Source organism: Tamandua tetradactyla, chromosome 5, assembly GCF_023851605.1.
Source record: "Tamandua tetradactyla isolate mTamTet1 chromosome 5, mTamTet1.pri, whole genome shotgun sequence".
NCBI lineage: Eukaryota > Metazoa > Chordata > Mammalia > Pilosa > Myrmecophagidae > Tamandua > Tamandua tetradactyla.
The window spans coordinates 131242341-131266711 of NC_135331.1; the positions used below are offsets into that span (position 1 = coordinate 131242341).

At 34.7% G+C, this 24371-nt stretch overlaps 1 protein-coding gene across 1 annotated transcript in view; it reads right to left on the reverse strand.

Moving 5' to 3' along the window:
- Positions 1-24371, reverse strand: part of COL12A1 (collagen type XII alpha 1 chain) — a 128263-nt gene that overhangs the window by 93815 nt on the left and 10077 nt on the right. The window contains exons 4-14 of the mRNA XM_077162245.1: positions 22365-22508; positions 21468-21527; positions 19132-19395; positions 18798-18962; positions 17944-18117; positions 15587-15877; positions 14765-15367; positions 13315-13587; positions 10730-11002; positions 8843-9115; positions 175-447 (exon numbers count right to left, since the gene is read on the reverse strand). Coding sequence (XP_077018360.1) covers positions 175-447; positions 8843-9115; positions 10730-11002; positions 13315-13587; positions 14765-15367; positions 15587-15877; positions 17944-18117; positions 18798-18962; positions 19132-19395; positions 21468-21527; positions 22365-22508 — 2793 coding nt within the window. The remainder of the gene's footprint in view (positions 1-174; positions 448-8842; positions 9116-10729; positions 11003-13314; positions 13588-14764; positions 15368-15586; positions 15878-17943; positions 18118-18797; positions 18963-19131; positions 19396-21467; positions 21528-22364; positions 22509-24371) is intronic.

Consider the following 24371-nt stretch of genomic DNA (forward strand, 5'->3'; position numbering starts at 1 on the left):
ACCTCAATTCAAGCCACATTCCTTTACAAGCTTCATTGTTCAGGTCTCATTTATCACATATGTAAAAAAATGCAATTGGATAACTGTATAAAATTTTGTCAGTGGGCTGATAGCTATTAGGTAGCACCAAGTGGTGGTAAAACTCCCAAGACACACACCCATGAGGTTACCTACATTCAGTGGTGGCTTCTCCACTCAAAGGTTCTCCTTCTCCACTGCTGTATGTTGCAAATACTGAAATTTTGTACTTGGTCTCTGGCTGCAGATTTTCTATCACAGTATGAATTGCATCTTCAGGGAGACTTTTCTCTCCAGTCTCAATGTCATCATAAAGTGATTTCCATGAGACCCTGTAGCCACGAACCATCCCTGGAGCAGACGTCCAATAAGCCCCAATCGATGTGTCAGTGATGTCTTTAGTTATTAAATCCTGAGGGGAACCACGTTCTAGAATATAAATGAGAGAGGAATTATTGAAACAAGTCTATAAATATATAAGCATTCATTCTGGTAGAAATACTGACTTGAAGTCAAAAGCAACTTATCTGCACTTGCCTATCCCAAAACTATTTCTACTTTTTGAGCTGCCCTGTTCTGTCAGTGAAATAGATCGATGGAACGAAACTTTAGAATTATATTTGATTCCTACCTATCATCCTTGCCTGACATGTCCAATCAGTCTGTGAGGTCCTTCAGGACAGGGACAGCATCCAAATTTTGAAAGAGTACGTGCCAAAAAATATGAAACTACCAAAAGAAAAAAATTGTGTCCACATCCTAACATTTTACCCCACTTTTGTCTGTCTTATCTTATGGTCCATAAAGATCTTTATTTCTTTACCATGGTCTTTTCTTCTCATGATCTTTTGATAAGCTCAATTTCAGTTATGATTTACTGTAACTGCAACACTCTCATAGCACTTGCAACCTCGATTCCAACAATCATTTTTTGGTGGAAACGTCTACTCACACATGCAGTTAAAAAGGCAGAAATGCAAACTTTCAATAGACGCTTAATCCTAATGAAACTAAAAACCACCAATTCCTCTGGAAAACTTAAAAGCAATTAGTCATCAAAATAAAACACACCACTTGTCTAGCTGATCAAAAACATCTGCTACTAAATTTTGGCTCTTTTGTTCAAAAAAAAGGATACAACCCAATTGGAAAAATATGGAAACCTCAACTTAATATGAGGTACAAATGTCTTCCCCCAAAACACTTTTCCACATTTTAAATGTACGTTAAATATAAAGGTCACTTTTTATTGGTTACCTTAACTAGGGTTGATGCCACAGTATGACATAAATATAAAACTATCTGCTTCCATAGTATACATTTTACCAGTAATGATACATCAGTACATGCAAACAAATGATATACAATACTTCTATAAGAATTCTGAAGGCTATTATTATTTTACTTGAATTGAAGGGTGAAAATGAATACCTTAAAGCCACACATAATTAAACAATTAAATTTTAGCACAGAAAGTTAAGACAACATTGAATGGAAAAGAAATCTGGGTGGACAAAATTCTATCATATATGGCTGAATTTAGAATGGAAAATAAATAAAACAGGAGCTGGGCATCCTACCAGACCCCAAGCCCAAATGGAAAATTTTAACTTCATTATAAATAACTTTGCTGATAGGACATCTCATCTCTGGAGGGAAATTAATTACATATTTCACTGCAACCAAGAGTACTTATTTCCAAGAACGTATTGACTTTTGCGTCTCAGTATTTGAGGCTAATTCTTATTTGAAGTTTAACTCTTATTCTTATTTAACTCTCTGCTTAGCTACTTACATTTTCTTTACTTGCAGGAGAATAAAAGTGCAACTTTGTACTTTGTTATTGGTTTGGTTTGGTTTTAGTTTGGTTTGCTTGCATTGTTTTTGTTTTGGTTTGCTAATTGATATTCCAACAATTGGTTTAAGTTTTAAATATGCAGCATATTTTTACTTTGCTTGATAGTCACCCTTTTTCCATATGTGCCTCTTCTCTTAAATTTCCCAAGTTGCACCAGTAATGCTGAAATAATCATACTTGAAAATGACTGAATTAAAATGAGATAAATAATGCTTTAATGATAGTCCAAAGAAGAATAAGACAAAAAATGCTAACTAGAATATAGGAATTCTCTTTAAAATTAACACTGGAGTAATTTACAAACAATAATTTCAGCTCTACTTTTCACAAAGATTGTACCCCTTGGCTTATTTTTCCCCTACTTTCTATAGTGCTGTTTTTGTAACATTGTTTATTTCCATGACAACAGACCTCCATCTCACAAGCACTGACTAATGATTTCACTATGAGAAAAAATAAGAGAATTGTGGTTGAAGCAAAATACATTCACAAAGACATTTATGGGCCATAAACAAAAGAAGTCTAGATCTTTAGACATATCTCCCCCATGATTTTAATAAACTATTTTAACCCTCTTGAGACACGTAAAGCTGGAACTAAATATTAGAAAAAATGCAATAGAGAGCTTTGCAGAGTTTATCAATGCCCTAAAAAGAACCTGAAAAAGGATTTTTAAGATACAAATGAAATATTAATTTAAAAATATTCCTGAGTTCTAATTGATAGCATGACAACACTAATTTGAAGAATACTGCATAAGTTCTTAATTACAGAAAAATTCTTGTAAAAACAATAGTTTCTGCTGGTGACCATATAAAGGCACCATTTGCAGGCACTGCCATTACACTAACAATCCTCCTTAGCGTCACTGAAACATAGAATCTAAAGAAAAGAGAAGGACATCTCAATACCGAAGCCAAGATTGAAAAGATAAACTGCTTATAAGGGTTTCTTATATGTCAGGCAGTCAATTAGATAAGAATATTCCTAAATATTAAATTTATACCTTTGTCAAATGCATTGATGAACTTCATTTCTTAAAAAAGCAGAAGGGCTGAGGATTCCAGCTGTTACATTATATCCAAGAATGGTGACAATATGATGTACTCATGACAAGTAAATATTATCACATCTATAACCCCTGAACTTTTAAAAAATGGGATCTTGGCTTGGCCAAATATTAGACGACCAAAAAATGAAGCAACTGGATTGCACCCTGTGGTTGTTGGCAGGAAGGAGGCTGATAAATGGCCAAGCTGGCCTTAGGGATAGGCATGAGACCAGCTGAGCCTGCCATAAGCAAGCCGTTCACCCCTCAATCCTGATCCATCACCAGCAAAATAGCTGGATTGGACCCTATCAGATACCTAGAGTCACCTGGAGAGCCAAAGCCTAGGTCTTGCCAAATCAATTAAACCTTAATATCTGGATATGTGTCTAAGCATTGGAACTTTCTAAAAATCTCTTAAATCTTCCCTGTGATACTAATTTCTCTTCAACTCTTTACACTTTGCCCCATGTTTTTCTTTTCCCTTCTTTCTGCCTGCAAGGAAGCTTCAAACTTGCTCTCCCCTTGGAATGAGTCTTCCTCATAATGAAGACAGGTGTAGTGAATGCCAAACTGGCCAAAATCATGGTACACGGCGTTGCTGTGTAGGGCTGCTGGACACTTTGTATGCTGTGTGGGTATATGGTCATGTACAACAAATCATCCCTTCAGGTAGCTGAATGACCTCAAGACTGACCCTCAGAGAAAAGAGAAGTTGATTTATGCTTTTAGTCACCCCCTTTCCATCTCACAACATGTGGGATTTTCCCCCACTCTCTCCTCTGCTCCAAACTGTCTTAACAGGAAATGGCTCTCAATTCATCCTTCTTAGTTGAAGAGTAGATCACATTTTGTGTGAATGAGATTCAATCAAAGTATTACGGTTTGATGAATTGAATTGCAGTTTTTGTACTCTCTCTAAGGATTTCAGAAATCAATTAACTACAGGAAGAGACTACTAGTGTTGGTTTGGTTTGGTTAGAACAGGTCCTCAGGAAAGAAGTACTTTTTAGGGTACCTACAAGGAAGGAGCAGAGAGAGGGATAAAGAGGTCAAGATGTCAGAAAACCAGTCTGTAGTCTTCCAGAGGAAAGATTACTGTTCTTTAAAAGGGGGAACATAGAAATGGTGACAGTGAACAGAAACCAACTCCAGGAGACTTTTGCTCTTTGTCACTACCTTTTCTATATCCTGGCTCCACCTCTTAACTAATGGCTGCCCCCTTCCCTGAATCTCTTCTATTCCTCTCTCCCAAGAATTGCAAATGGAGGCTTTATGATTTTGCGTTTGTTCAGGATTTTTTTTTCATAAATGACATTTGTTTAATATTTAATAATATGTTATTAAACAAATAACATTTGTTTATATATTTAATAATATGTAATCTCATGGCATCTAGTTTATGCTTTTCTAGACTAAACGTCTATGCTTTCTATAATTCTTTTATCTCTGGTAATTGAATCTATGGCAATATTTTTATCATGAAGACTTGATTTTTATTGCTTTGATTCCATCTTTTAATGGCTTTATCAGATACGCTATTCTCCTCTGAATAGAACCAATATAGAGATAAGGAATTACAATGCTTTTCTGTCATAAATTTGACCATGCAAAATTCTACCAGGCACTCAAATATCTGCCCTGATTATAAAACCTGTTCACATATATTGAAAAGGGATTTATCTCATGCCTCCTTGCATGCACCTCTTTGCTGCTGCTATGGGAAGTAATTTAGACATTTCCCATGACCTGAACATCCACAAGGGGTAGATTTCTACACTGGCTTGTTCCACTTTTGAGGTCGAAGAGTGAAGTCCTCAATTAAGTAAATTTCCTACGTTCCTTTAGACCTTTTCCATTTGCTTTCTGAAAAGCAAATTACCATCCAATTCAAATATAATTATAACATGAATTGGCCAATGATTATAACTGAAAAATTAATCATAATGAAGTGAAACTATATTTCATCTTATAGATTGTTCCAGCCAACTTTCATTGAGTTTCACATACGACTTTCAGAAATAGAAGTGAAACTGAAAATGTAATGAAACCCATCTTCTAAATCAGTTTGTCTTTTCCCTTAGAGCTAAGCACAAAAGTCACCCAATTTTCCACAGCAGAATACAGAAGACCTGCTTTTGGGTAATGTTCATGTTGAAATGCACTTGATTTACAATCACTGAATTAAAGCCACCTTTCAAAGGACAGTGTTCACTATTGATAAGTTAACTTAGTTACTTTAAGCAATACACAGTTCTTTAAAACCTCTTGACAATTTTAATATCCTCCAGCTTCAAAGCTTGCAAAAGCAAAAGGCAGATTTCTACCATAATTGTCACTTCTCCAATTTCATTTAGATTTTTCTCTGATAAGCAATTAGCTCACAGAAAAGGAAATATGAATTACTGTTTGGTGATTGTGCTAAAATTCCCAGGAAATGTCAGAGTTGTTATACACAGAATGTATGATTTTTCAAATTATGAGACAGCACTAAATCTAGGAAAACACAGAGAGCCTTGTTTAGTCCATCTTTGAGAAGCCCCATGTTACTCAACATCACACAGAATTCCTATGATATGCTAAAAACTTCATTGTACAAAATGTCAACTGAGTTGCTTAGTTTGAACTGTAGGAAACCATTCATGTCTAGGACACTGGCAGACTGCTACAGCAATTGAAACAAAGGAAATTCTGAAAAGTCATATTTTCCATAGCCAAAAAACAATACTCAAAACAAAAAGAACCATATTATTTCCAAACTGAATTTTCATTCATTTGTGATAACTCTTTGAATAAAAATGGACATTATTTATTTACAAGTTAAAAAAGCAAGTTTTCCTCTCTCCAAGCACTACCAGTCACAACTAAAGTTTCTGTTGAGATTTAAAGAGCATTTGAACGTACAGCAGGCTATCTATTTTAACAACAACAAGAAAAAGAGAAAACAATGTAAATCAAACCTAAAGGTTTGTGCTCAGACTCTTCTGAAGTTTGCATCTGAAATAGCAATAAACTCTGTCTTTGTTATTCTATTGCATATGGTACTAGAGCCAACCATGGGCTTCCCTGACTCCAATGCTAATAAATCTCACATCCAGAAACAGGGGAATTTTCTGATACTGGGCTGTATTTCAAAAAAGCACTAGGAAGCAGATTCAAGTCAGAGATGGTTGCAGGCCACACTAAATATTATAAAGCATTTTTTTTCCTTTTTGAATTGAAAGCTACAATGCTCTTCAGGTAATCTGTAAAATTTCCAACCTGCAGAATGCTCTTGTCGGCTGACTCCATGCCTCTGGATAAAAGAAACATTCCTTCAAGTTCTGCTCTTACCACCTCCTCTCCCAAGAGAAAACAGATTAGAAAAACAGCAGCCCTCAACAGCAGTTGCCTGGCTCTGTTCTGGGGCTTTCCACTCCTTGCATTTACCATCATATCCTATTCCTGTATATGGAATGTGGATTTGGCAGAGTTGATAGAATAAAATGAAATGGAATAACCAGGGGCAAAAACTTCAATTATTTTAATTTAGTTACAACTATGCTTTCACATATTTGTCAAGTGTACCACATATAATGCAATGGGATAAATATGTTAATAAAACAGGCTGGCAGCCTTCTATTTACTATAATAAAGAGCTTTAGTCCATAAAAATTTTTTGCTCATTACAATTCAGTTATGAATTTAACTGCATTTTTTTAAAACAAACTTGAAAATTATTTAACCTTCCTCTTTCTCAGGAAATGGGAAACAGTGATGTTTTAAATGTATTTTACTACCGGTGTTATCTCCCTTAGAGATAATTTCTGATTAAATACATGTGTACGTGTGCGTGTGTATAATCACATATGAATACAAGTTAATAGCTTCTTTATACCATTATGCAAAGCTATAATTGTAAGGAATTATAAAGAAAATTATAAAAAATGAACTACCCACCTGGCCTCAAAAACTCACAGTCCAGAAGAACATATTAGTTGTAAAATGTGTAGTTTTTGTGTGTAAAGAGTTTTTAACAAGTTATTCTCAGCAAAACCGCCTTAATTTTTGGAATCAAGAAGATTTTGACCAAATAGGACTATGCTTTTTTTGCGTGTGTGCATGGGCAGGCACTGGGAATCGAACCTAGGTCTCTAGTATGTCAGGCAAAAACTCTGCCTGCTGAGCCACCGTGGCCCGCTCAGGACTATGTTTTTTAAAAGCAAAAAAAAAATGTAGACGCATAACAGAGAATTAAAAGGTGCACCCAGAGGTAAATTATTTTCAAGATACTTTTTATAAAAAATTTTTCACAAATCTAAATTATTTACAATTATTCTGTAAAAAGTAAAATTTACCCTTTAAAAAAAATATGGAAAATCTATGCTAAAAGTCTTTAGATAAGGTCAAAAGAAAAGGACAAACTTCTCAAAAATTCTGGGTGTTACTACAGATACAAAGATCTCGTGCTTTTATTGTTTGGATTACGTCTTTGTAGTTAAGGCAATTTCAGTTTCTACCACTCACAATTTTAAAAATTTTCATGTAGCCAGCAACTATGACCAAAACACTTGCTAAAGCTATATTTTTAGATATCAGTCCTAAAGCTGTTACTACTTCCTCTGGATATATTTTATATATATATATAGTATTTTTCAGTTGCGAAAGGGTTTTTCACTTACATTTTCCCATTTGATCTTCACATTAACTCTGGGAAGGGGGAGAGATCATCATCCCCCCTTTACATATGGGTAAACTGAGGCTCAGAGGGGTTTAGGAATTACGCCAACGTCATACGGCTAAGTAGCCAAACAAGGATTCCTGTGGTAGTCACTACTTTACAAACATATTTTTATGTAAATCCTCTCCTACTAACAGATTTCATGGAATATTAAGATTAAACTCTTCACCACCATTTTTTATTAGAATATAATTTTCGGTTTGTTTGTTTGAAATTCTTGACTAAATCCTGACGCTTTCAATCAGAAGTGCCTATTGGAGGGCCTGTCCCTGAATAATCACATCTACAATCCTGGGTTGTTCTAGATCCATCACATCTGATGGGCAATTTGCCTAGCATCACTACAACTGCACATCAAAAAAAATCTTTCAGGCTCATTTTCTTCTATCATCACTTAAAATAAATCATGTAAAATATTGTGATATAAAGAAGGGGAGCTTTTTTGGACTAATTTCCCATTTTAAGCCCTCAACTATAGTTCTGATTCAACATCATGGTTACATTTCATTCCAGTGCTATTAAACTGAATTTTTATTTTTTCTGTCTTAGGCTACTACTTCCTTAGTAGTTGCAGTGAGAGCATCTTATCTCTCAAAAGATCTTAAGAAATACAAAACTCTTTGGCAATTAAACTCTAGAGAACCAAGGAAACAGCTGCACTCTTGTTGATAGTTCTTAAGTGTATTGTAAAAACTGAATTTTAGGGGTTTTCATTTTGAAAACAAACAGAAAACATGAATTCTCATATTCATCATGTTACTATGAAATCTTAATGTATGACAAGTGAAAAGATCACATGACAAGGGTCCTGTGGGAAAGAACCAGCTGTGTGACCGTGGGCAATCTGTGCCCTCTGAACCACAGCTTCTTCACCCATAGATGCTTCCCAAGGACCCTTCCACTCTAGATGTCACACTCTCCATTTAACCAAACCATGGTACTATAAACATACTTCTATGGCCTTGCAATGCAATCAACTTCCCAGTACACTTCTGCTTCCCAATCAATCCTAATTCTCTCTGTTGCTTACATTCGACACCTCTGAGTAAGAGGCTGTTTTATGGCTGTTTGTTTTTTCAACACAAATTCCTATTAAAAGGCATAATTTTATATTTCATTCTCTGGAAACGTTTTTAAACTTCCTAAACACAAAATCATAAACAAACACAAGATTCCCATTGAACAAGAGAGTAATTACCTTCAAGCGTTGTTCCTTCTCCAAAAAGTGCATCTCCAGCCCCAGATGCATACAAGGCAGTCACAGACAAGGCATATTGCGTCCCTTCGTTTAATCCTCTCAACACGGTATTGGTTGTATCTCCCCTCACAGTGACCTCTTGAGTTTCACCTCCTGCCACTGGGTTGTATGTGACGAGATACTGTTTTACTTTTCCTGGTGCCCCACTCCAAGATAATTTCATAGTTGATGTTGTTAGGTCAGAAACACGTAAGTCTCTCGGATTCCCTCTAACTTCATTAGGTTAAAAAACAACAACATCAAAACCCATTATTTAATGAAATGACTTGAAAAACTTTGTATTACTTTACCTAGGTATGAGTGTAAAATCAAATTTATATCTTGAATAAAGACTACAGCAATTGTAATTGTTGACTAGCCAATGGTGTTTTAGCATTTCTAAATCAGCCCCTACATGTTAATAGAAACAAAGCAAAAGACTTGCGGTTCCTTTTCTGTGTTTATACAAGTTAAAATCTTTTCTGTAAAACAACCACAATATTTCCTTAAAAGTAGAACAAAGCTCTACAAAATATTTACGTGTAGATTTCATTCCTCTAAGAATCTTTAATAAAAAGAGTTCATCAGTGTAATGCTATGGGCATCTAAAGGAATAGCCAGAAAATAATCTGAACTGTCTCTTGATAAAAGCAAAGCTGTCCCTAGGAAATATATAAGAGAAGAAGTAGCCCAAATGAGGCCTAGACTTGGATCCAACTCCCCAGAGGCTGTCCATTCTTTTGGCATTTCCTGTGTTTCCTGGTGGAGTGGTCACGTTATCTCTAAAGAGTCTCAAGGTATATAATCCTGTAACACTCTCCTTGGGGACAAACAGCTACCCAGTTTCACTCCAGAAAACAGAAAGTTGAAGAGTTACTGGGTCATTAATTTACTGGGTCAGTTAATGGGTCTTTACTTAGCACAAAGAGCCCTAGATACCCAAAAAGAAAGAGAAAAAGTGAAGTAGTGACATCCTAAGGGAAAAGAGGAGAGAACAGCAATAAAAAGGAAGGGTCTTCTGCAGAAAAGCCTAATTAGCTAGGCTGTTAACGATGGGAAGTAGAGGGATAAGGGCTGAGCTATAATAGATGTTCTATTTGAGTGTCTGTGGTCTCACAGTAAAGTTCACAAACTCAGATCCACCACTTATTAGCCATATGACTCTAAACTAATTATTTAATTTCCCTTAATCCCTATTTCCTCATGAAGCTGGTATAATAGTAGCAACCTAACAGAATCTATGCAGGCATTAAATAAGAAAATATATAAAAGCTCTCAGCATCGAATCTGATACAAATATGTGCTCAATAATAGCTCATCATTGCTAATGTGTTTTTAGCATTACTATTATTTACAAAAATCTTAAATTTAGAAAATAAATGAAAATTATGAATGTGTTAATTTTTCTTAATGAAATAGTGTACTGAACATTAATACTTTGAACAAATATCAGAACATATCCTGAGAGCCTAATCATCCCATTTAAACAAGAATGAGTTAGTGTTTCAAAATCTTTCTAATGAAGTAAAATGTAATTTGTTTTAATGGTGCATAATGGTTTGAATTTTAATGCCTAGATAGGCATCCCACAACTTTCTATTAGAATATTAATAATATTATTTTAAAGAATAATAAGATTATATCATTCGAACTCTATTAACACAAATAAATGATATCATGAGTAAGTAAAACTTTTGAATAATTCAAGCCCAAAAGGACTATACTTTAAGATATTCTGATAACTAACACATGGTGATTCATAGTTTGCATTATCAGGATAGTTGTCCAAATTTTCCCATTCTGTTGAAGATTTTGGTCACTACCATAAAGTCAACATATTTCCTCTACCTTCTTCAGTGGCTGCATTTCCAGTCAATGGAGAGCCAGGTCCTGAGAAATATTCAGGAATTACAGATACTTCATATTTTGTGTCTGGAGTCAGGTTCTCCAGTGTTTTCCTTCTTTGACTGGCTGGAGTGGTAACTTCTTTGCTTTCTCCACCAGGAACAGGTCTGTATATAATCCGATACCTTAAAACTCTCCCTGGAGCTTGGGTCCAGGTAATTTTAAAGCTATCTGTAGTCTCATCTGTCACTTTTAGGTTGCGAGGCGCTCCTTTTACTGAAATAAAAACAATATTTGAAAATTGGTTGATTTTATATGAAAAATACAGAACTAGCTTTTGATCACTAAATTACAGCATTTCTCCAGCCAGCCTTGTTACCTCATTCATAGTCAGCAATTAACCAGATTCCAAAATAGCATGAAAATGTCATACAATATCCAGAAAGATATTGTATATTTGATAAGCACTGTTACATTTTAATCAAATAAAGAGGTGCACAACAGTGAACTTTAAAAAGCACAAATCTTCTGTTAAATGGTAAATATTGTCATAAAATTTAAAAATAAAAATAATTTCTTGGGCTTTAAGTAACCAAGGCTTTCACTCTTACTACACTTTCTCAGAAAAGGAGAAACATAATGCCTAACACTCAGGTCTACCATATTTACCCACCTAACCCAACAGTCTTATCCAGTCATTCCCACAATTAACTTTTTTTATCTGTAAAGTCATTTAACTTGGAGAATAATTAGACCATACATGTGATGAACCAAGCACATGATGAATACTAGTAGGATCTAAATCTTGAGATTAAACTGCAGTGTTGTTTAGACTCACAGTCTTAAATGAAAATTTCATTAATCCCAAATAAGAACATAATTTGGCTTTGTGTTTAGTAAACATTTTTAAATGACCTATTTTTCAAGAGATTAACTCTCCATGGGGCAGCACATTCAAGAAAGGTGAACTAAAGGTCATTTTCTTCCCAAGTCCCTAAGATGAAACCACAGGGCATTTGTCTGCCTGTACTACTCCACATACAATTAGAAGTTTACTTGAATATCCAACACATCAATAGGTAACTCTAGGGAGGAAAGAAAGGTAACTATTCAAAAAAAAATGGCACGACAGTTAATTAACAGACTTACCCTCATGATTCATTTTGTATAGCAAAGAAAAATACTAAATTAGTCAGAATGAATGAAATCTTGGATCTGAAGTTTAAAAGTTTGGTAATTTTAAGCCTCAGATTAACCAGCAGTAAACTGTGACTATAGGGTAATTGAGATGATTAAATGAAAGAATCCACAGAAAACACTGAGCATAATGCCTGGCACATGGCAAAAAGCTCAATAATGTTTGGCTTAATGAAGATATACAATCAGAAAATTCTTTATTGATTGAAGACATTTTAAATCTCAGATTCCGCTACAGACAATAGAATTGGAAAAGTATTATTAAAGTCTATTGCAGTAGCCCAGTGGCCACAAACTGAAGTATATATGAATGTAGTGGCCTCTATTCAAAAATCCTTTAGTCTTAAATTTCTTCTTGAGACATATTTCCCATCCCTATCCCAAAATTTTGAAGACAAAGATCATTAAGCAACAATGTGGACATTACAGTAAATCATCAGAGGAAAGAAGAAATATCTCAGAATGGACTTCTAGGCTATGTAATCACAAAGATCATAAGGCAAAACATCTTAGGTCATTTAGCTTCTTTGCTGGCCTTCTGGAAAAAATAGAGCTCAACAATGCAAGATGGAAAAATATAAATCTTATTTGAACAACCTTTCAGATAAAAATATTTTCTAGCTCTTATCAGCAAGGGCCATTCTGCTATACTCAGTAAAAATAAAAAACAATTGACATCTCTTGAAGTATTCACTATGTTTACTTAAAGTGTAATTGTCTTCTCTTAGTCTTCTCTAATTAGGTTAAATAGTACCCTTTAAATGCCAAATAAGTGAAGTGTCAGAAGGTATTCAAAAATATCTAGTAAAGAGGGCACAATTAAACAAGATACTGCTTAAAACATTCATTTTGGTAATACATATTTGCCATCAGCTCATAGGTAGAGCAAGGTAACTTCAAAGTATTTAAAAAATAGCATTTCCTAGGGTGGCCAATGGTGGCTTATTGGTAGAGTTCTCAGCTGCCATGCCAGAGACCTGGGTTTGATTCCCAGTGCCTGCCCATGCCCCCCCCCCAAAAAAAACATAGCACTGATGAATTATGGGGCAGAAAAAGGTGGATAAGGAATATTTCATGAGTTAATCGTATAATAACTAACAGCTCTCTATGTCTCCTAACCTCAAATTAACAAAACAAATCTAGGTTTTTTTTTTAATTTAACAAAAGTTTTCTCTTTTTAAAAAGATTTATGAATAGCTATCTTTAAAAGATGCTGAATCTCACAATGGCATTCACTGAACTAACCACTGAATAGTATAGTGAACTCTATTCACTGAACACAATGCAAAGACATATGCTGAACTATAAAGCAGATGGGGATTTCAAATTATACCTTTGCTCAATAATAAATTGGTAATTTTTGGAAAATAGCAGAAGAAACCTTATCATACCTTCTGTGGTGGTTTCCTCTCCAACTAAGGGAACACTGAAGCCGTCCTCATATTCCGCAGTCACATTGACCAAGTATAGAGTCTCTGGTTTCAGGTTGCTGAGAACAACACTAGTGCTCAGGGATGGCTCCACCACTGTCACCTCGTCATCCCCAGCAGCCTCCTTGTAAGTGATGTGGTATGAAAAAACGTTTTCTCCAGCAGGAGACCAGTTGGTTTTGAAACTGTAAGAGGTCACGTTGGAAAAGCTAAGATCTCTTGGGGGCACATAAGCTATAAAGAAAAAAATAAGGCCGGTTAAAAAATTTTAATCTAACAAAAATAGACTTAATGATTATATGTTTCCAGAACGGCTTATATACTTTTAGGGCATGGTCATTGAGTCAATGTACTCAATAAACAATCCCCACACGTCCATTGAAACGAAGCCTCTCACATACAGGCCTCTCACGTATAGGAGATCTTGATCATTTTATCTTAGCTATTCATCATACTAAATTATACTATTTATATTACTAATTAAAATTTAACTTGCATTTTGATATTTTTAAGACAAAGCAAGAATGGAATGACCCTGCCCAAAATTATTTAAACAATAGGAGACCCAAGATGAACCAACAGAAGTTTTTCAATTAAACCTAGCATTTGGATATTAACCTTTGATGACAGAAGGCTATTTTAAGGTAGTAATCAGAGAATTTTTCTTAATAAATAATAATTTCTAAGCTAAGTATTATTAAACAAAAATCATAGGAAGTGATGATGTTTAAGACACATTGTACATCCTCAGAGGACTTAAAATTAAATTGGAACAAGAAGAGAGCACAAAGTCATCAACAAGACAAAGCGAATATCAAATGACTGAAAGTGCTGGAACAGTTAAGAAAGGTTTGCTGGAAGGGATGGAGCTTTTATCTGGACCTTGAAAATGGAATTTGGATGAATGAAAAAAAGAGTGTAGGAAATTCCAGACATGAGGAATGATGCCCAAAAGTGATCCAGGAATAGTAATGCAGAAGGAGATTTCAAAAGTCTAAGGCTATGTCTAGTCTCTGATTCCCAGGACCTAGGCTCAGTATCCAGCACACAGTAGACACTCAAATCTTGTTGAATTGGATATGACCATAAGTGTGATGAACCTGGTTCCTAACTCAGCTTGAGGGTCTAGAGTCTGAGAGCACTCATGAACCTCATGGAACACAGTTTTTCACCAGTAAATTAATGAGCCACAGAGATCACTGGAGATCCTATGATCTCTATGAATCATTCACTTATTGATAAGGAGAGAGTCATATATCAGAACTAAATAAACCAGGATCAGTAGTTTTCAATAACACAGGAGAGTTACTTTCTCCTGTATATTAAAGGAGTTGAAGATGTATACTCTTTACAATTTGACAACCAAAAATGTTTTGATCATAGAAAGATAACATTTACAAAATCTACTCACTTTTTTTTTTTATAGCTGCCAATTCTTGCTCAATTCTAAGACAGATAGATTGTGTGAGCTCAAAAGATATCCTCTGAAAAGCATCAAAATCTTCCACTGTAAACACGTGGGTCTCAGCAGGAGGAGAGGCAATTGCTTCTAACTCAGAGCGAACCGCATCCTTCACACCAACTGCAAAGATCTCAACATCTGAGTTCCTCAGTTTTATAGCAGGATCTCTGAAAGCATCTGATGATTTCCCATCAGTGATAAGAATCATGACCTTTGGTACATTGCTTCTTGAACCCTTACCAGGCACAAATATTTTCTCTCTGACGTAAGTCATTGCTTTGCCAGTGTTAGTGGATCCTCCTCTGTAGGGGAAGGTGTTTACTGCTTCAATTATATCTTCAACTTTGGTGAATTTTTTCAAAGTGAACTCAGTATGAGGATCCCGACTATACTGAACAAGACTTATCTGTACCCTATTTGGTGAAATCTCAAAACTTTTTATGAGGACTTCCAAAAAAGCTCTAACTTTGACAAAGTTTGCAATCCCAATGCTGTAGGAACCATCAACCAGAAACACAATATCAGCTTTTATATCCACACCACGTGAGCATTCTGTAAAGAAAAGAAAGCCCATTAAGATATGAATCAATCATTAAAATATAGATAACTGGGGTTTTTGTTTTGTTTTGTTTTGCTTTGTTTTTGGTAAGCAAGCCTCTTAAAAGAAAAAAAACTATTGCAAATATTGTATTTAAAACTAATTCTGAACCAAGGCATAACATCAAATGGACATCCGATATTCCAAATTTAACAATACATCTACTGACTTACCCACTTGAACTTTCATTGGTTGAGTCTTCTCCATAATTACAACAGGTTCACTGGATGTCAGTCCCTTCATGGCAGAAACACTGATCTGGTATTCTGTGTCTGCTGAGAGGTCTCTTACACTGAGTGTGGTGGTCTGCGGGCCCACACTCAAAGCATGCTGTCTACTTCCAGTTCTCATTGGAGTGAAGAGGACTTTGTAGCCAGTCACTGGACTAGGAGATGGATCCCAACTCAACTTAATGTATTTTGATGAGACTTCCAAGGCAATCAAATTGGAAGGAGGCTCAATAACTAAAAAAAGGTAACAAGCAGAAGGGTGACTAAAAACAGTGAGATAGAGTCATAATAATAAAGTATTTAGGTTTGGAGCTTCATTCTCCATATTCAAATTAATTGTGATTACATCCAGAAGAGTTGCCTACCCACAAATCCCCCTGTATCCATCAAACAAAAAGTGATTCAGTGTCTGATATTAAGCGGGGGACCTGAGAAGTTTCTGGAAAGAGAAAGCTCTTGGAAGAATTATTGGTCATAATATGCCTAACTCTTCTCTAGGGTCCTGTTTTCAGTTCTGGTTTTGAGTGTTTTCTGAATTGCCTTTGTACTCAGGCATAAAAAATGGCACTCAATAAATATTAGTTAAATCATCAATCACTCAATTCTTCAGAATGTTTTCTCTTTTAATAATATGATAAGAGTAAAATTGTAATTTTAAAAGATACTTCATTATATGCCAAGAAAAGAAAACATACAGCAGTTTTTAAATAATAGGTTCTATAATTTTAAACAATTTTGTACCAATTTATTTCAAGGTGAGAAAAAGTTCACCTGCATTCATAGCACAACCAAACAGAAGTGAAAACAATGGTTTACAGCATGCATATTGACAAATATTGGTAATCTAAAATTTTTCCATCCTTACTCAACATGGAGCATAGTCATGCACTTAGCAGGTAATGTAAGGTATTTTAAGATATTTCAGATCAAATATTCAAAATTATAGATTTGTCTATGGATTCAAATTCCCAGGAGATATGCTTCTAATGTTTTAGAAGTCAGCCTGCAAGAAGTGGGTTCAAAAACATTATAAGTTTACTTGCTCGCTCCTCTAGGAGTCAATCAGATATAGTGCATAAAATGTCTAAAGAAATGAGAAATCATGAGAGAGAAGCAATAGATGTGCCAACTGGAAGTGTGGCCAAATGTTTTGTATGATATGGAGCAAATACAGGAAACAGAAATCTCAAGCTTATGTTGGGGGAGGAGAGGAGGCTCTGAAGAAAGGTTTGAAAACCTGTGGTGTGGGGCCACTCTCCAGACAGATGGAGTTCACACAGAGAGGGGGAATAAAAGGTTGGCCTACTCTTACATGCATGTACATGCACCCCAGTGAAGACATGGGATGAATCAGAATGCGTAAAAGACTGAGCAGAGAAAGGCTAGTCAGAGGAATGGTGAGGAGATGTACTGTATAAAAATGAAGAGCAAAAAAGTGAGACAGTAAGCCATAAAACAAAAAAAGTTCTGAGACAGCATTAGTGCAATGAACATTGCCAAGATATTCGAGCATTGGAGATTAAAGAGTTAATGAGATTGAAGATGCAGCTATATAAAACATGTTTTTATCACTTCTCAATTCCTAACCTAAGAGCAATCATGGAAAAATACAAGGTCCCATAAGGATTTTGAGTAGTGACTTTGTTTTTTTTTGGTGCCCCGTGTGAGGAGCGAAGAGTAGTGACTTTTTAAGACCCTAAAAGACACTTATGAAATCCCTTTGGGTGTGGCTTTTCTTCCTCACATTTAGACACAAAAACTGAACTGATAGAAATGAGAAAATTTTCCAGATATGGGCAGATCAAAGGGACGGATCTTTTGAAACATTCCTAAAAGCTTTTAAAACATTAAGCAGAGTATGATGGTGGAAAATCCTTTCCTTAGCCAGTTAATATAAACATGCTGGCATTTTAAGTTGTAGAAAGCTAAAATAAATGTCTCCCATGCCTGTCAATGTTTAAATCGGCATGCAAGATAATTAAAGCAATTATCCGAGCACCACAATCATCGAAAACACTGAAAGTGCACAAAAGGATCTTAGAGAAAACGAAAACTTGTCCAACAATATTTTTTAAGAATTTTAGAGTGGCGTAAACATTTTTATTGAATGTTCCACTGTGGAGGAGGGGAAATACAAATGGTATATAAAAGGTGAATTACTGAAAAACAATACAAATGGAGTTTCCAACTGGAGAATCACTGGAAGATATATGTGAGCAAATATGTGTATTCCTAGGATACCTCTAAAGCTACAAATGCTATCCAAATACAGGGGAACACTCAACAAACAATCCACTCACCTTCTTCTCCACTAACCAATTCACCAAGTTGTTCATCAACCCCTGTGCACACCTGGGAGATGATTTCGTTCTGAATATCCACAATTGCATCAAAATTGGCCACATTGAAAACATGACTGAGTGAAGGGGTAGAGGCAATTTGTTTGAGTTCCTTTGCATCTGCAGCTTTAATGCCTTAAAAACAAAAAAACAAGAGTAGACAGAAAAGAGAAATGTGCAGACTTGGGGAAGTTCTTTGCTTTCTCAGTCTTTCCCAAAAGTGAAGACATTTTCAAATTCCTTACTAAGTCATAAACCAGAACTACTTTGCTTCATAACCAATGTGCAACTGTTCATATGACAAAAGCATTTTATAAGCGCACAACAAGTGGCCAACCAAAGAGAAAACCAAATGGTTAGTAAAACAGAGTGGGCTCTTATCCCGACCAATATTTGTCCCTGCCATCTGTAAAGATAATTCTTTTTTCTTGCAGAGTTCTCAGTGTGCTGAAGCCTCTGAATTCTTCAGGCATTACATAAGCTAGGAAACCCATAAAAAAAAAAAAAAAAACACCTAATGATCATACAAGGAGGCTCTTTATTAAAGTCATTGGCACAACATTTTTTTGAAAAGTAATGAGCTGGCCAAGAATGTGAATATCATCTTGCTTCATACATATGATAAGAAAATTACATGAGGGAAAAGGATAAGTAAAAATTTTACTCAAAGAATATTTGACTTCATACTACACTATATTATGCAGTATAAACTTCTAATAGCATCCTTCCTTGAAGAATCAATACTTTATCTTCCTAAACATTAAAGTATATTGAAGTAGTGCTAAAAGGAAAATAATTAATCAAATTTAACCTACCCAAAGAGAAAACTTCAACCCCAATATTGCGAAGCTCTCTTGCTGGAATTTCCACTTCATCCTGGGATTTGCCATCCGTAATGATAATTGCCACTTTAGGAAAGCCAGCTCTAGCTCCAGCTGATTCCGTAAAAGTATTTTTAACTAAGTAATCAATAGCATCCCCTGGAGTGAAAAAGATGTTCATTTACTCTGTACTTCAAAATTTTAACAAAATAAAACTACATGATTAATTTCACAGTTTTCCAATATATGATGATTGTATAATGCTTAATTTCTTTCCTGAATAGATACATTTTTTATTTTAAACAATAACAAAACCTGTAGAACATACCTGTCATTGTGTTGCCACCTTTGTATGGGATTTTTTTAATTGCAGCAAGAAGCTCATCCCTTTGGTAGTAGTGATTTAAGTTAAACTCAGTCCTGGTATCGGTGCTGTACTGGATAACTCCAACCCTTGTCTTCTCTTCCCCAATGTCGAAAGCAGACACAAGAGCAGCAATAAAGTCTAAAATGTACTTGAAATTATTTCTTCCCACACTCCATGAACCATCCACAAGGAAAACTAAATCAGTCCAGGCACTGACAGAGCATTCTGAAATACATTTGATATATTATTTTAATGATGCCATTATTAAATTTTTTATACATATATATTATATCACTCTATCATATAACATATCACATCATATAAAAATACAAACAATGCAATACTAAAATCAATCATTGCTTAAATCATTCTGCTCATTAGAACATACTCATTCATTGCTCTTTAGCCACAACTGACATGCACAAAAAGAATATAAACTTTCACTAGTACACATAGAACCATTTTAAGACCCTTCATCAAAATGTATTTATGTAACTATATGTCTTTAAATTACTATATAAGGCATTACATAAGAAAAGATAAATAGGTTATAAGACTTGCTTTCCAGGAACATATAAGCCAAGAATTTATTTGTACTATCAATCTATCTACTTTTATGCACTAGATCCTTACTTCCCTGCCAGTAAAAATTATATAATACACCTGGGAGACATACAAAATAAAGGTGAGCAAAGTATTTTTATTCCTTAGTATTTATCAATAAATAATACAAAATAATTGCAAATAACTGCATTTTACATGCACAATTGAGTTCACAGAAAAGAGCAAATCTTGTAAAATTCCCTTGCATTTTAAAATACATTGTATTAGAGTTAGCAAAGAGTGTTAATGATGACATCTAAGGGAAATAAAAAGGATAAATAGTATGGATAGTAGGCAAAAGATCTTGTTGTCGTAATTATCTTTGTATTTAAATTTGACAACGGAATCCAACTTTTATTAAACAAAGAATCATAAAAAAAAATTAATGCACAAGTCAAAGTCCTCTTCATACTCTTTAATTTCTAAAATGTATGGCTGGCTTATACAGGTTAATGTATTGTCCTTCCTTCCTTTTGTGGTTGTGGGGGCAGGTTGATTTTCATGAAAATCTGAGTTTGTGAAGCAAGACTCAGTGAATTTCCTGAAGATGTCTTTGTTCTGGCAGTCAGTTAGTGGATAATAAAGGAAGTACTGGGCTAGGAAGAGGAGGAAAGGGTCCTGGAAAAAAATTGCAAGCCAAATACAAATTGCACGCCTAATGATTTTTGCACACTATGTAATGGGCAAATTTAAATCTTTTAAATGTCAATATTTGGCATAATGCTTTGATTTAGAATAAATACTGATGGTTTGGGAGCTCTATCAGCATTGTAACTGAACATCATAAACTTCATTTCAAATCTTTAGAATTCAGAAAGAATGATAAACAGTGATTCTGCGGGAAAATTCTAGATAAAGGTGCCTTCGTATCCTGGATCATAAATCCAACTTTCACAAGGTGGCAAAATTAGAAGTGCAAAAAACTCCTTAAGTTCCCACCCCAATAAGTCTGACAAAGCAGTGTAAAGCAAAAGGAGGATAATAGCTACAAAACCTAAACTAAATAAAATTGTGTTCATCTGGTTAATGCACCAATTTATTAGAAACATCTTAGAGAGACTTGGAAAAGGTAAGAACTGCCATCAGCTAAGGCCATATAAATACTCAAGAGCTGAGCATAATACACATATGGATTTAGAAATATATCTTCAAGGCAAATGAATTGCTTTGAACACTACATGAGGGAATCTCTATCATATTCCAGCCCTTAACTACCTCGTACATCCCTAAGCAACCATATATTTCCATCAGTTTGTTTTTGATAAATGAATTGAGCCCAGTGATTGCTTTTATCCCTCCTTATTGTCAAACTTCCACAGAAAAGTTTGCACACTCGTTAAATTCAAAATGCTCCTAGTAAAAAGGATATTAAGTAATGAGAATGAATAATTGGTTAGAGTAGCAGGACTCAGGAATTGTTAACTGCTTAGTTATACATTATGCTTGTATTGTCTGTGCTTCTTCTAGATAAATCTTATAAAATTTAATTTAGTAATAGGGAGGGCTACAGCGGCTCAGTGGCAGAGTTCTCACCTCCCATGCTGGAGACCCAGGTTCGATTCCCAGAGCTTGCCCATGCCAAAAAAATATATATATAGTAATAATCTTGATCTATGTGTACAATTGAAATAGCTCCTATACTCTACATTTATGACCTCTAAAAATCCAAGCAAAAAGTATTAAGGGAAACTCACTTTGTATTTCTGCTTTTCCAGGTTTCTTCTCCCCTGGCTTCATTGGTCCACCTATTTGAACTGAATCAAAAACCTAATTATTACCAAAGGTAATAAACTCAGGAAAATATTTCCTAAAAAAGAATAAATGTAGCACCATAAAGATACAGCATTTACAAAATGACTGTGCGATTGTGAAAACTTTGTGTCTGATGCTCCTTATATCCAGGGTATGGACAGATGAGTAAAAAATAAGGATAAAATAAATAAATAAATAATAGGGGTGTCTAGGGGTTAAAATAAATTAGGTAGATGGAAATACTAGATCAATGAGTGGAAGGGGTAAGGTGTATGGCATGTCTGAGTTTTTTCTTTTTCTCTATTTTCCTGGAGTGATGGAAAAGTTCTAAAAAGTTATCATGGTGATGAATACACAACTATGTGGTGATATTGTGAACTACTGATTGTGCACCATGCATAGAATGTATGTGTGAATATTTCTCAATAGAAATAAAATAAAAAATAAAAATAAGAAAATAAATATAATACCATTATCTTTCAAATGTATGGTCCATACACAGCTGGTCTGAGAATACTGCCAAATAATCATTCCCTTTCAAATAAATTATTTTTTTTAAGATTTTAGATATATTTCCAAAAGACATCAACTCTATGGTCTGGCAAAGCTTAAATTTTTGATAGTTTACATTCATAGCATTCCTGCTGCTTCCAGAGACCAGGGTTGTAAATCAGGAATGAATTATTCACATCCATTATTAACTAGGTGTATAGAAAGAGGAGTTACTGCTGATATTAATTAATTCTATGTAAATATAACAGATTAAATCTGAAAGTCAGAGAACTCTTCTGCAAAATAAATAGTATTATAAAAGTACTAGAATTTATGTGTGTGCTTACTTGTTAGTTGGCCTATTACTGGTACACTTTCTTCAACTTCATCATATGAAGTTATCGTCACCACATATTCTACTTTAGGTATAAGGTCTGTTAATAAAGTTTCAGTGATACCATCTGCAAGAGTAAATTCTTTAGTGGGCCCATCTGGAAAACAATATAGAAAGGAAAAATATGAATATAACATACATTTTTCACATGTAACATAGCATAAATTCTCAGATGTACCCAGAATCTGAAATATTATTTTCTTCAGAACATCCAAACATTAATTATTACTGTCTCCCAAAAATAAAATTTTGTACTTAAGAAATTCAATAAAGGGACTTCTTCCTTTTTAGATAAGATAATGTCTTCACTTGTTACAATCATATTCAATTGTTGTTTAAGAAATTAAGAATTCTTGTACAGATATACCAGAATATCAAACTAAAAAACTCTCTTTTTTTTGAAGACTAATTGTAGATAATAAAATGTTTATAAATGAGCTATAAAGCAGAAAAGAATTTAATTTTAAATTACACAGTTGGAGGAGAGCAGAGAGAGAGAGAAAAGAAAATCAACTCAATGAAAACAAATCCTATAGTCTAAAATCAGCTTCTAATGGGAAGTAATCTGTGTGGAAGCAACCACCTACCACACTCACATGAGTGAATTACCTTAGTGGGTAACAGTGATCCTCTGAATTGACTTAATGAGGTAGCAAGTATTTCAAGTACTAGTGTAGTGAGTGTTTATTTTTATATTGACAATTATGTACTTTCTTCTAGATTATTTTAATTCTTATTGCAATCAAGAAACAGCAGTTCCAAAGGACTAATTCCATGTTAATATCTCTAATTATGATAAATTTTCATCAGAGTATAAATAATTAAGAAAGGCAACAATTGTACTAGAACCCTGAGAAATAGAAACCCTGGTTTACATGTGGAGCATGCAAAACAAACTAGACACCCTCCCCCACCCACCATGGGCCCCAAACAACCAGGACTCTGCCAGGTTCACTGGTCTCAGTGGGAGTATTGGGAATAAGTAATTTTCAATATCTGGAAACTGGATGGATTCTCTTTCAACTGCTGTTCTGCTTTGAAATGAATACATTACTTAACAGCAAATATATCTGGGAAGAAAAGATTTGAAGCGAGAAGAATTCATTCTTGACCCTGTTATAAATTATCAGATTTGATTTTAAAAAGTTTTACAGTTCCCTAATAAATCAGCATTTCAAGTCCTTGGTGTTTTTAAAGACCACAAGATATAAAACCACACCTCTGTTGATAAGTTATGTTGACATCATCTATCTCTACATTCAGCCAAACAATCAAGACTTCTTCCTACCACTTGGCCAGTGTGAATGGAAGTGGTGGTTTTCCCATTCCATATTAGAACTAAAAGTTAATTAACAGAGACTGGTTCTCCACACCCAGGCAACAAAATCAGCACTAAGCCTGACTATTGAGAACAACTAAAACAAGTTACTTATTCAAAGACTCCTATCCTAAGATCTACAGAATCCACGTAGCCAAAGTAAATTCTATTTTTTTAAGGTCTTGGATCAGTGTTTAGCTGGCCTGAAATCTGATAGGTGACCATGTGAATCACTGATTTCAATGTTCAGTAGTCTCCAGAAATGTGTAAATTGTTGTCTTCCATCATGGTAGCAGACCATTATCCTGGAATAATGTTTCCTGAGTACTGATATGTAGGACGCTGGGTAAGGCATAACAATTCATTCATCACTTGACACTTCAAATGTTGAAAAGGTTAAATAATTCAAGAATGCCAAGAATCAAAAATTCTATTTTATATTATCAAAGATTGTATTCAATATTCTAATCAGGTTTTTGCATGTATGTTTTGAAGAACATTGGCTTAGCATAGGAAACCACATTAATAAAACAACAGTATAAAAGTATAATAATGAATACTGGACTGGAAATCTGGGTCCACCAAGTATCTGGTGACATTATCCAAATCCCTTAAATAATCTAGAGCCCAGCTTCTCATAAA